The sequence below is a fragment of the Nycticebus coucang genome, chromosome X, assembly GCF_027406575.1.
Source record: "Nycticebus coucang isolate mNycCou1 chromosome X, mNycCou1.pri, whole genome shotgun sequence".
In the NCBI taxonomy this organism is placed as follows: domain Eukaryota; kingdom Metazoa; phylum Chordata; class Mammalia; order Primates; family Lorisidae; genus Nycticebus; species Nycticebus coucang.
In genome coordinates this window covers 37,185,382-37,198,581 of record NC_069804.1, presented here as the reverse complement: position 1 = coordinate 37,198,581, position 13,200 = coordinate 37,185,382, and the positions used below count along the sequence as shown (strand labels likewise).

Here is a 13,200-nt window from a genome sequence, read left to right as displayed (position 1 = left end):
AAACTTGTTTTCTTGTAGTTTCACTGATAAACTACTTGTCAATAAAAGGAATTACGAAATAAAACAAGGACAAAATAATGAGGCACATTTTTAACAAAGAAATCAGACTTCACTAATCTAAGTGCATGGTATACCCTCTCAAATCATTTGAGTGATGCTAAATGTGTAAAATAAAAGGAGGAAGTGATGCTACAACATAGCCCCTGGGATTTAAAACAAAAATCTATGTACAAAATAATACAATTGATTTTTCATATGTGTCTCTAATTTAAAAGGTTCATTGTAGCATACATGGAGCATGTGTTTTCATAAACACTTGTTAACATCTATTATTATCTTACACAAACATCTCATAAGGATACAGATATTTTCTACTTGGATAAGTAATTTATTGTTTACAATGTATCTTAAGTACATAATCTTGCGGCTTAAAAATTCCTGATATTTAGGGAAATATTATCACTCCTATATAACAAATAAAAATTCGAGACTCAAAAAGATTAAATGACTTTATCTAAGAAGTTATTTGTATATAATGTTGGTGAGCCTATCTTAGAATTCATTTTGCTAGGCTTCTAGAAACCTAGAAACCTAACCATGCTAGCAACAGCACCAATAAAGAATCCAACAAAAATTGTCTTTTGCATTAGGTCATTTACTCCACATGTAATACAACCTGCCAAATGTAAGCACAGGCATACATGCACACAGACACACACAATATTTTCCAAGTATTGAAAAAAAAAGCTACCAACTGAAATTGCTGTATTTGTTAAAACTACGCCTTAACAATGAAAGGAAAATAAAAACACAAAACCCTCCTTTAAAGACAATCTAAAGGAAATTCGTCAAAAAAAAAAAAAAAACCCACACACAAAATGACAAAAGAGAAAATCTTGGAGCATCAGAGAAAAACAAAAAAAGTACTAAAGGAAATAGCAGAAGTCTGACTACATACAATAGGCTATATTTTCCTCATCAGTTTTATAAATCATATCTGAATTTGGAAACAAACTGTAACACCATTTGATACTCAAACAATGATATTTGCAAGTAGGGAAAAGAAAAAGACCTGAATTGAAATGAAGTATTTACATTTCACTCAAAATGGTACAATGTCTATACCAGTAGAACATTATATAACATAAGTATACTGTTATATACAGAGAAACCACTACAAAAACTATGCAAAGAGATGAATAAAAAACACTATAAATCACTAAAATCACCTTTGATCCTAAAATCCTAAAATCACCTTTGATTAACCTATAAGAATGCAAAAATAAGAAATAGGTATGAGAAAGAATAAGAACAAAGAGAAACCAAACAATAAAATGGAAGATAGGTTATAGCATATAAACATTAAATATAAATAGTCTAAATACAAAAATCAAAAGACAGACATTGGCATGGGGGAAATATGACCCAACTGTTTAGAAGAAACTCAAATTAAATTCAAGAACATAGTAAGTGGAAAGCCAAAGGACACGGAAAAGCATAACATACAAATTTTAATTAGAAAAACGCATGAAGAGCTATATTAATATCTGATAAAGTAAACTTCAGTGCTAGAAAGTTACCATGAGCAGAGGGACATTATATATAATAAAATGATCTATCTACCAGAAAGATATAATGATTCTAAATGTGTACTCAAGAAACAATAAAGCCTCAAAATACACTAAACAAAAACTAATAAAGCTGGAAGAAGTAAAAGAACCCACAATAATAGTTGGTGATATTAATATCCCCTCTAAAAAAGCCTCCAAATAATAAGAATACAGAAAACATGAAAAATGTAAACAACTAATAAGATTTAATTGACATATATACAAAAATCTGCCCAACTAAAGAAGAGTAGACATTTATTTTAAGTATTCATAAAACATACACCAAGATAGACCATATTCTGATCCACAAAAGAAAATAAATTTAAAATTTTGAAATTACAGGCAATGTTTTGACTATGGTAGAATCAAACTATAGATCAAGAAGAGAAAGACAATAAGAAATTCTCTAAACACATGGAAATTAATTAACACACTTCTATATATTCATGAGTCAAAGAGGAAGTCTCAAAGACAATTGTAAAAATACATACAACTGAATGAATACAAAAATACAACACATACAAATGCTAAAGTAGTGTTAAGGGTCATATAAAATACCATGTGCTTACATTACAAATGAAGAAACATTTCAAATCAATGACCTAATTTCCAACCTCAAAAGACTAGGAAAAAAGAGCAACATCAACCCAAAGCAAGCAGAAGGAAAGAAATAATAAAGAGTATTAGGTCTGTCTGGTTGTTCCCTGGTCTCCTGGTTCCCAGTGTCAAGAATGAGTAGTGGCACCCAGTTGAGCCAACGATGGAATGATCACAGATACAGAGCAGTCCCACACAGTTTGTTACAGAAAAAAGAAAGAAGCTATATGAAATCAAAGTGGAGGAGGAAGCTACACAAAGTGACATAAAGAGAAAAATATGTTTCAGAGAGAGAGGAATGGGTCAGTCTCCAGGAATTGAGAAAACCCCAAAGTCTACGCACATGCTGCCTTTTATATGCTTACTAGTTTTTCCCATCATTCTCCTGGTATTATTGGTTGCCATATCCCTCCTTTGGGGTGACTGACAGGTTGGGGTTATGTAACACTGCGGTCCCTCAACCCCTAGGCCACGGATTGCACAGCATCTCTGTCTGAGCTCAGCCTCCTGCACCATTCCCAGATCCCCGTGCATGGACAAATTATCTTCCATAAACCAGTCCCTGGTGCCAAAATGGTTCAGCCCTGGCCTGTTAGGAACCAGGCCACACAGCAAGACATGAGCAGCTGGGGAGTGAGTGAAGCTTCATCTGTTATTTACAACCACTCCCTATCATTCCCATCAGAACCTGGGCTCTACCTCCTATCTCATCCCCCTACCCCTAGCCCTTGCAGTGGAAAAATATCTTCCACGAAACTCATCCCTGGTGTCAAAAAGGCTGGGGACTGTTATAACAGTTTATATAACAGGTTGGTTATCCAACAGTTTCCCTTTCTATACATGCATCTTTCCCAAAATCCTTCAGGAAAGCTCCACCCATGCTATGCTAATTAGATCATAAAGAGTCCTAGATCAGTTAACAGTCACTAGGAATGCCTTACTATGAATATTCCCACTGGGAACAGTTCCTAGCAATTTGGTTCCTAGCTTCAACTGGGTTACTGGTCTCCTCCCTTAGCTACTTCCTTGCTGCATGTTTATCCTTTGCAAGACATAACAGAGAGCGGCAATCAATGAAATTTAAGAAATGACAGGGAAGTCATACCATAAATATAATTGCTTTATAGTTTATATAATATATACATAATATTTTTAATATAGAATATTATATAAATAGCATATATATAATTGCTTTATATTTTATATGATATATATAGATTATGTTATATTTTTATAATATATAATGTATAGAGTATTATATATAGAGAGTATAATATATATTATATATTAGAGCAATATATGTATTGGTATATATAATATTCTATACTATATATTATATATTATATAAAATATAAAGCAATTATATATGCTATATATACTATTCTATATCGTATATTATATATTATATAAAATATAAAGCAATTATATATGCTATATATACTATTCTATATCGTATATTATATATTATATAAAATATAAAGCAATTATATATGATATATATAATATTCTATATTATATACATTAGAGTAATATATATATTAGTAATATATATATATATATTGCTCTAATAATTAAACATTAGCAAACCAAATCCCAGAGTGTACAAAAATGATAATACACCATAACCAAGAGGGATGAAAATACATGATCATTAGAATTGAAGGAGAGAAAGCATTTGAGAAAATTCAAAACTCCTTCATGGAATTACTTCAGTGTAATAAAGGCCATCTAAAAATACTGACAGCTAAAGTCATAATTAATGGCAAAAGACTTAATGGTTTCTCTTAATAGTGGGAACAAGGAAACTACTTCTGTTGCTTTACTCTTACTCAAGATAGTACTGAAAGTTCTAGATATGGAGATAAAGCAAGACAAAGATATAAAAGGCATACACTTTGAGTGGGGGGAACTATCTCTGTCTCCAGATTACCTGATTCTCTGCATTTAACATAACAAGAAATCTAAAAAATAAAACATACAAAAAACTACTAAAAATGGGAGTTCAGCATCAGAAGATACAATATAAAGGAAAAAACTCAATCACATCTTCATATGCTAACAAGGAACACACAGAAACCAAAGGTAAAAACATATTATCATTTGCAATCAGTCCAAAGAAAATTAAATAGCTATATATATAACAACACACATGCAGGATCTTTATGCTGAAAATTACAAAATGTCAATTTAAAAAATCAAATAGGACCTAAATAAGTAAAAAGACATAGCATGTTCAAATATGGGGAGACTTACTATGGCAAAGATGTTAATTTTCCTTAAATTAATCTATAGGTTTAACTCAGTTCTTATTTTAAGATTTACATGAAAAAGTGGAGACATTTGGATAGCTAAACTAATCTTAACAAAGCAAATTAAAGTGTGAGGAATTACTCTGGGTGATATTAAAAATTACTCTATAGCAAAGGTAATTAAGGTAACATGATTTTGGCAGAGGTATCAACACACAGATCAGTAGAAAAAATACATAACTGAAAAATACACCAATGTAAATATGCTCAACTGATTTTTTTTTTTACACAGGTACACAACCAATATAATGGAGGAAGTTAGCTTTTTCAACAAATGTGGTCTGAGCAATTAGACATCTATAAACAAATTAATGAACCTCAATGTAAACTGCACAATCATACAAAAAATAACTCAAAATGTATCATATAGTCAAATGTAAAACTTAAAAGTAAAAAAAATAGAGAAATATTCTGAACTAAGGGTTGGGTGAAGAGTCTTAGATATGACACTGAAATTACGATCAATTAAAGGACAACTGATAAATTGGACATTGTTGAAAATTAAAAAAAAATACTTTTGCTCTACAAAATACCCTGTTAAAAGCATGAAAAGTAAAGCTACAGACTGGGAGAAAATATTTTCAAGCCACATATCCATTAAAAGACATGTATCCAAAATATACAAAGAAATTGCAAAGCTCAATAATAAAAAACAATGCAATTAGGAAAACAGGCAAAACGCAATAACAGGCATTTCACCAGAGAGGATACTGATAGCAAAGAAGCACATGAAAATGTGTTCAACAGCATTAGGTATCAGGACAATGCAAATTAAAACTATGAAAAGATTCCATTACATATCTGTTAAAATGGCTAAAATTTAAGAATAGTGACAGCAACAAATACTGCTAAAGATGCCCTAAAAGTGGATTACTTGTGAATTGCTCATAGGAATGTAAAATGGTATAACCACTCTCAAAAGCAATTTGGAATTTTCTATTAAACTAAACATGCAATTACCATATGATCCAGAAATTAAACACATGGGCATTTATCCCAGAGAAATGAAAATCATGTTCATATAAAAATTGTACAAGAATAATAAAGCAGCTTATTTGCAAAAATGAAAAACTGAAATCAGCCCCTTTGTTCTTCAATGGGTCAATGTTCAAACCAACTGTGGTATACATAATATGAAATACTATGGAGCAATAAAAAAGAACAAAATACTGATACATGAATCACCAGGGAATTTTACTGAAAGAAAAACCCCAACAGGTTATATACTGTATGACTCAATTTATATAACATATTTATGATGACACAATTTTAGAAAAGGAAAACAGATTAGCAGCTTTCACAGTTCAGGGATCATGAGTAAGAGGCAGAAGGGAGTGAGTGTAGGTGTGGTTTTAGCAAAGCAACAGCAGGGATCCTTGTAGAATTGGAACTGTTCAGTATCTAGTTCCAATACAAGAATCTACATGGCTGATAAAATTGCATAAAAATTAATAATACAGACACATTTACATAGACACTCTATCCCCCAACACACACAACACACACAGTTCCAATAAAGCTGTGGCGATATTAATAAGATAGGAGGACAGTATCAATGTCAATTTCCTAGTTATTGTATTATCCTATCCTTTTGAAAATATTACCCTTATGGGAAACAGGGAAAAATGCACAAAGAAACTATTTCTTATAGCTGCATGTGAATTTTCAATCATCTGAATTTTTAAAAAGATTGACATATAGGAGCAAACTTTCCCCTTTCCCTTCCCTCTTCCTCTCCTTCTGTCTTCCCCCACAACCACCCTCAACATTCCCTTCAACCCTGTGCATTATACTTAAAAAGGGTCAATAATAATAATAATCAATAATATTGCAACTGGGGTGAAAATAAGACTTCTAATGAGAGGGGGCATACATTGTGGAAATGAGACAAAAATCTCTGTTTTCTGGGCCAGAAGCATCTTCAACCCTTATCTCCAAGTGTAGCACAAACAAGCCAATCTGAGTGTCAGTCACAAGGATGTCAAAGTGCAGAATGCACCAAAAATGGCCCTACTTAAATTAAAAAGTGAAAACTAGATATTTGTAATATGTTAATAGCTTGTTTTTTTCCAACTATATGTCAGTGGTTTGATTCCATGAAAAATGGGATGGTATGCCAAATCAGAACTTAACATAGAGAACCAAAATAATTGCCGATCTAAGTTTACTTTATATGAATGAGAAAAATTAAGAGAAATTATAGAAAAGTATATGTCTAATACCATACAATAAGCAGAAAATATTGTAATATTAACTCTGAAAGACAAGGACACCTATGGAACCATATTTTCTAAAAGGAGGATCATGCATGTATGCATATGAATAAAAACACTTTACATTTTAACACTAGGTAACAGATAATTTTACAAAAAACAGAAATAAATGCTTTTATTAGTAAAAGGAAACAACAAATCTTAATTCATTCTGGTCAGATAATTTGTATAGAAGTCACTTAGTTTTGCATTAGTATATCCACTCACTTTTTTTATTATTTTTTTATTAAGTCATATATACATAGATCATGAATACATTTATGCCTTTGTGGGATTCAATGCATTGATTATTTGTACAAATTGGAGTGCTTACATGCTACTAATTAACATAGCTTTCACCTCATTTACTTAATCACAGTGTTAAGACATTTGTGTTCAATACTTGATAGATTTGACTTGTACCCTTGCAATATGCTCCATAGGTGTGGTCCCACCATTAACCCTCCCTCTATCTAACCATCCCCCTCCCTTCCCATCCACTCACCTTTTTTGACCAATCTCAAAAGAGCAGCATTTTGATCTGTTTTGAAGCCAAGCATCTGCCTTATTTAAAATTTAGTGAAGTGAACATAACAATACTTAAAAATTAAATTAAATTATTCATACTGGTTTGCAAAAATCTAATTAATAATACCTTCAACTGTTGAATGTTTTAAGTTATTTTAATAAAAATACACTAGAGAACAAGGCTTCTATTGTTATAAATTCCACAATTTTCTGAAAGTTTGCTAAGTTCAGCTATAAAAAAATATAAATACAAGTCAGAGAAAATACATTACTTTGTTATTTTTATTTGAAGAGTGTTCAAAGTGTCAGCATGAAATATAAAGATTACATACCCAAACATAGGAATTTCTAGTGTCTTATTTCCTATTGTAATATATAGTTGGTCATGGACGTTTTCGTTCTTATCGGGATGATATTCTACTATAGCTGTCATTTGAAGGCCTGACGCCAGGGCTCTGTCCAGAGTGCTCACAAGCAGTTTGAACTTCAGCGAGAGAAAAAGAATCAAATTATACATCAGAACTCCTTATAAGGTAATAAATAATAAATAATGCCTCTCAGAACATTAATTTTGATGATGCTTAGACCTGTACTAAAACTCCCACACTAGTTTCTAAATGCTAGAAGAACAGGCCTGTGTCCACTCTGTATCCCTCACACCTACTGCCTGTTACGTAGTTAGTGCTCAACCACATTGTTAAAATAAAAAGTAATAAACCTTTCCACTGATCCTACAGTTTCTGTAGTAATGTGGCACTTTATAACTCAAAAGGTAGTTGATAGAGAATATTGTTTCCATAATGCTTAGGGCAACTACAGAACTACAAAACCAAGTTGCACAAATTCGAGGTTGTTAACAGTAGAGAGTCAAGGAATCCCTTCCCTTCTTTCCAAACCTAAAATGGAAAAAATAGGAAGGTTCTAGATTAGCTTTTCCCTACCCTGTCCTTCTCATCTCTCAATCCCTAGCAAAAGGGAAAACAAAACAAAAAACCAAAATCTCTGTCCCTCAGAAGCCCAGTCCTTCCCAGTCCTTCTCCCATCCCCGCAGGAGCCCTATGTCAACTTCCCGGGGAAAAGAGAGATGCCTAGTTCAGAAGGCGCTCTCTCAAGCTTCTGCTCCCCGGCACTCTTTAGTGTGTCACCTGTGGCTTGACAGGCTCCTGAAATCGGATCCTCTGGCTCCAACGGCCGAGATTGTGCACAGTTATGGGTAGGCGGTACACTTTACCGACCACTGTGTCTAGAAACTTCATTTCAGGCGGGAATACCCGCAACTGTACTTCCTTTTTCTGGTTTTCCAAGTCCCGCGGAGTGAGAGAGCCCCTCTCATTCTCCATGGCTGACCGTCTGGCGGCCGCCAGACTTGGCGTCCGACGGCTTAGCGTTGTCGACCCGTCGCTAGGTAACCACCCACGGCACGCGCTGACTTCAAACCCAAAGGTTATGGCGTCACCCAGCGGCGACAGTTGACAGCCAGTAGAGAGGCTGCAGGTGCCTGGAGAAAAAAAGCCTGGGGTCGCAGTAACAGTCACATCGTGTTTCTGTTGGGCCCTGTTTCTGTTCAGTGACCCTTAATCCAAAATGTCTGAATCACAATGTTGCTTTAAAACACCAAAATAATTGGATTAATATAAATACCAATCAATAGGAATGGATAAAATAACTTATAGTCCGGGCGGCGCGTGTGGCTCAAAGGAGTAGGGCGCCGGCCCCATATACCGGAAGTGGCGGGTTCAAATCCAGCCCTGGCCAAAAACGGCAAAAATAAATAAATAAATAAATAAATAAAATAACTTATAGTCCATCCATAATGGATAATAATGTACATCTATGTGCATTGACACGGAAAGATATATATTATACACTACCAAATCTTAAAAAGTGGCTAATATAAAAGGTTAGGAAAGAATTAGGCTGAATTTTATAAAATTGACATGAAGGGGGGCGGCGCCTGTGGCTAAAAGAAGTAGGGCGTCGGCCCCATATACCGGAAGTGGCGGGTTCAAACCCAGGCCCAGACAAAAACTGCACAAAAAAAAAAAAAAAAAAAACCTGACATGAAGGGATAGAATGAATACAGTTTTTTAAATGAAACCCCATAATAAAAGAGACCGGAATTTTCAAAAACATAGAATTTACCCCTTCCTGTAGGTCCAAGGCACAGATGAACGAGGCTGACTGGAGAATAGCATGGGTGAGAACTGAGCTAGCAGGTGGAGGCTTAATGGAAGGAGGCTGAGGATTAAAAGCATATCAGAATATTTGGGTCCTGTAAGCGTCTTCTTCAAGAAGACAGGAAAGTGGCCTCTCCTAACATTAAGCCTCCAGTAGAGGCTATTTAAAAAATCACAGTCTGGATCTCCTTTGTTGCGGCTGAAAGATAAAAGAAGTAGAATATAGAGCTTGACTTCAGCCTTCATATAATCATAAATCATCCATTCCACCTGGCCTCCATCCTCCTAATTAGTCAGTACCTGTGCTGTACCAAAAATTAAATATTCCAATTATCACCTAATAATAATAGTCTTCCTTCTTACAGTCCTCAGAGCAGGTATAGCACAGATCAGCTATGCTTTCTTGAACAGTATTCATAACCTTGACAAGAATAGCAGAGGCTGGCTCTGCGCCTGTAGCTCAAGCGGCTAAGGCGTCAGCCACATACACTAGAGCTGGCGGGTTTGAATCCAGCCCAGGCCGCCAAACAACAATGACAACTACAACCAAAAAATAGCCGGGTATTTGTGGCGGGTGCCTGTTGTAGTCCCAGCTACTTGGGAGGCTCAGGCAAAAGAATTGCTTAGCCCAGGAGTTGGAGGTTGCTGTGAGCTGTGACGCCACACCCAGGGCCACAGCTTGAGGCTCTGTCTCAAAATAAAATAAATAAATAAATAAAAAGTAATAGCAGAGGCAAGACCCCGGGAGAAGAAATAGAGAAATTATTTTGGGACAAAGGAGGTAGTGGAAATTCTGGGAAACAGCTAGAAAAAAAGAGTACTTTTAAGAAAGATTGCCCTAGATTAGGTTCTCATCTCCACGTCTAGCAAAAGTCTATGTTCTGAAAATTGTGTTCTTATTGGCACGTGTGTGTTAAAACAATTTTGAGTTAAATTTTCATTGATTTTTCTTTAAGGAGATTGTATATGGCATTTAATATGCCTTTGGCTAGTGATTCGGCTAAGATTCCCAGATCTTCTCTCTTATGAAATTTTTTCAACTACAAAAATAAACTTAAATGGCCATAGAACTGGGATCTTCTCAGATCCTAGCTTCCCATCCTGGAAAAAGTAAGATAATTATTAATAACAGACTACTAAATGTGATTCCTGTGACCTGAAAGAGATCCACTTAAATGGCCATTTTATCAGGAGGACATGGAAGAGAGTTCATCATAGTCTTTCAATTTTTATTTAATGAGATGCCACAGATGGAAACAATCAGTTGATGAAACTATTGCTCCTGACAATCCAATTATAAATGTATTCTAAATGTAATCAACATAAATGGGAGATATATAATACCTCTTACAAAGGCTAGCACCCTATGAAAGCCATCTTTTTCATTTGAGATTTGACCCTAATTTGCAGGTTAGTAATTGAAAAACATTTAACTGTAAGATCTCAATAATTGACTGTATGCATTAATAGGAGCTACTACATGTTTAATGATTTTTTAATTTAATTACATTTAACAGATCCATGGTGCTTGCCATGTGCCAGGCATTTATTTAAGTGCTGTATGAAAAATAAATCTTTTAATCTTCCAAAATACCTCTTGACATACTGTTATTATGCCTATATTACAGATGAGGAAACTGAGGCACAAAGAAAGAGGTTAAATGTATTGTGTTGAGCCATAATACTAGTTAGTAGCAAAGCCAGAATCTATTTCTAGGTGGCATAGCTCCGGAATTCGTTTTCTATAATTACTACATTATACTACCTGCCACAGGATAAACACTAAATTAGAGCAGAAAAAGGGCAACCTATGAGAAGCTCGTAAATTACACTATATAGGTGTCTAGCCATTTAGCTTATGAATAAAATCAATTGACGAGGTCAAAATATTCTCATACATTATAAATACATGTTAACATTTATATTTATATATGTTCTTAAGTATATTCTCAATATATACACAATATATTTTAATATATGCTATATTATTTGTATAGTCTTATGCATTAAAATATATTTATATTACTCTTGATCATTTAACATGGTTGAATAGCCTTCATTTGTACCTATATACAGAGGGTGCCAAAAAAATGTATACACATTATAAGAAAGGAAAATACTATTATAGTTGTAATACTTAAGTCACATTTGATTTCTGCAATTACAAGAGACAAGGTATAATAAGCACGATAACAAATATTACTGGTATTTATTGAGTATTACAATTTTAATACAGGTTTTTTTCCTTTCTTAAAATGTGTTTACATTCTTGGCCCTCTTTGTTTATTAGGGTTTTAAGCTACTAAGCCTCAAGCTCACTGAAGTAAGGTCCGAAGTGATGTTCAAATTTCACTGACCTTTTTCTACATCGTTGTCCTATTTTACATGTAATATATGTTATGTCTTATTTTGGAGGGAAAAGTCATAAAATAAATTACCAGCAATTTTTGACTACTATTTATAATATACATATACAACAGGATTACTTGATGGTCATTAAGGTAACATATTGAAATAATGATAAACACATGCCTTATTCTTATGAAATAATTAATTAACAAGAGTAACCTAACTCATATTCTTAGTTTTATACTCACAAATTTAGGTTAAAAATTTAACTTTCCTTCTATGACCACTTTTAACTTAAATATTTGTGTGCCTTTACCAAGACTCAACCCGGTGAAAGTTATGAAATTTAGTCCCACTCAGTACTTGAGCAAAAATAGCTGATGCTATTATTTGCCTATCCAATAGTTATTTATTGAAGATAAAACATTAATTGCTACCTTTTTATTTGATTATAAAAGGAATTAGGTAGGAAGTTGTTTGAAGATGTCCAACCCCAAGAAATGAATGATGATTGGTCATAGGTTAGGCAACTATGACAAGCCTGTTCTTTGATAGACCATCAATTTTCCAGTTTATCTGGCATCTTATGCTTGACCTTGAGACCCAGTTTGTCTAATACCATTGAAGTGTAAGTTAGCCAGAAGTGTAGAGGACTCCGGGAAAGTATTGATGATGAAAAGGCCAAATTCACCTTTCCTCATCCTTTTTCCTTGAAATGGGATGCAATGACTGAAGATACAGTAGCTACCCTTCAGCCATGAGTCAAGCATGCAGAAAAAAGGATAAATACACTAAGGATGGTGGAACAGACAGAAATTGCATAAATCTTTGATGGCATCATTTAGCAAATGAATTAATGCCAGAGACGGTGTAAGTCAAGAGACCATGCTATGTAAAATGACAGCACGTATTTGTTTGTGTCCTTACTAGTATGTATTTCTTTCACTTGTATCAGAAAACATATCCAATCAGTATATGGATATGTGTCTAAGGAGACACTATACACCCAACGTATCAGCTGTAATTATTAACCAACTAATAGAATGTTAACTAACCAGCTAGGTTCTTAGCTTACTCACTGCCTTCATCCTATTGTGCCAACATTGAATCATTGTAAACAACACTATTCATAATAGCAGACTATGGCATCCCATCAATAACTTGCCATTCATTAATTCAAAATATATATTTATTATTATTGAACACTTTCTATGTTCCTGGTACTCTGCTAAACAGCAATGAAAAAATGTGCAGAAGCAGGCCAGCAACATTCTCACCCTAATAGAACAATGTAGTCTAGATATTAATTACATAATCATAAAATAAATACATTTGATATAAGTCTAATGAAGAATAGGTGTGCCTTTTTACAAGTGCA

The 13,200-nt window shown here is 33.9% G+C and overlaps 1 protein-coding gene across 1 annotated transcript in view; it reads right to left on the bottom strand.

Annotated features, from left to right (window-relative positions):
- The window catches only part of CFAP47 (cilia and flagella associated protein 47), a 307,856-nt gene extending 295,333 nt beyond the window's left edge, over positions 1–12,523 (bottom strand). The window contains exons 1-3 of the mRNA XM_053578992.1: positions 12,442–12,523; positions 8,442–8,869; positions 7,629–7,780 (exon numbers count right to left, since the gene is read on the bottom strand). Coding sequence (XP_053434967.1) covers positions 7,629–7,780; positions 8,442–8,869; positions 12,442–12,523 — 662 coding nt within the window. The remainder of the gene's footprint in view (positions 1–7,628; positions 7,781–8,441; positions 8,870–12,441) is intronic.
- Positions 12,524–13,200: the final 677 nt, after the last annotated feature.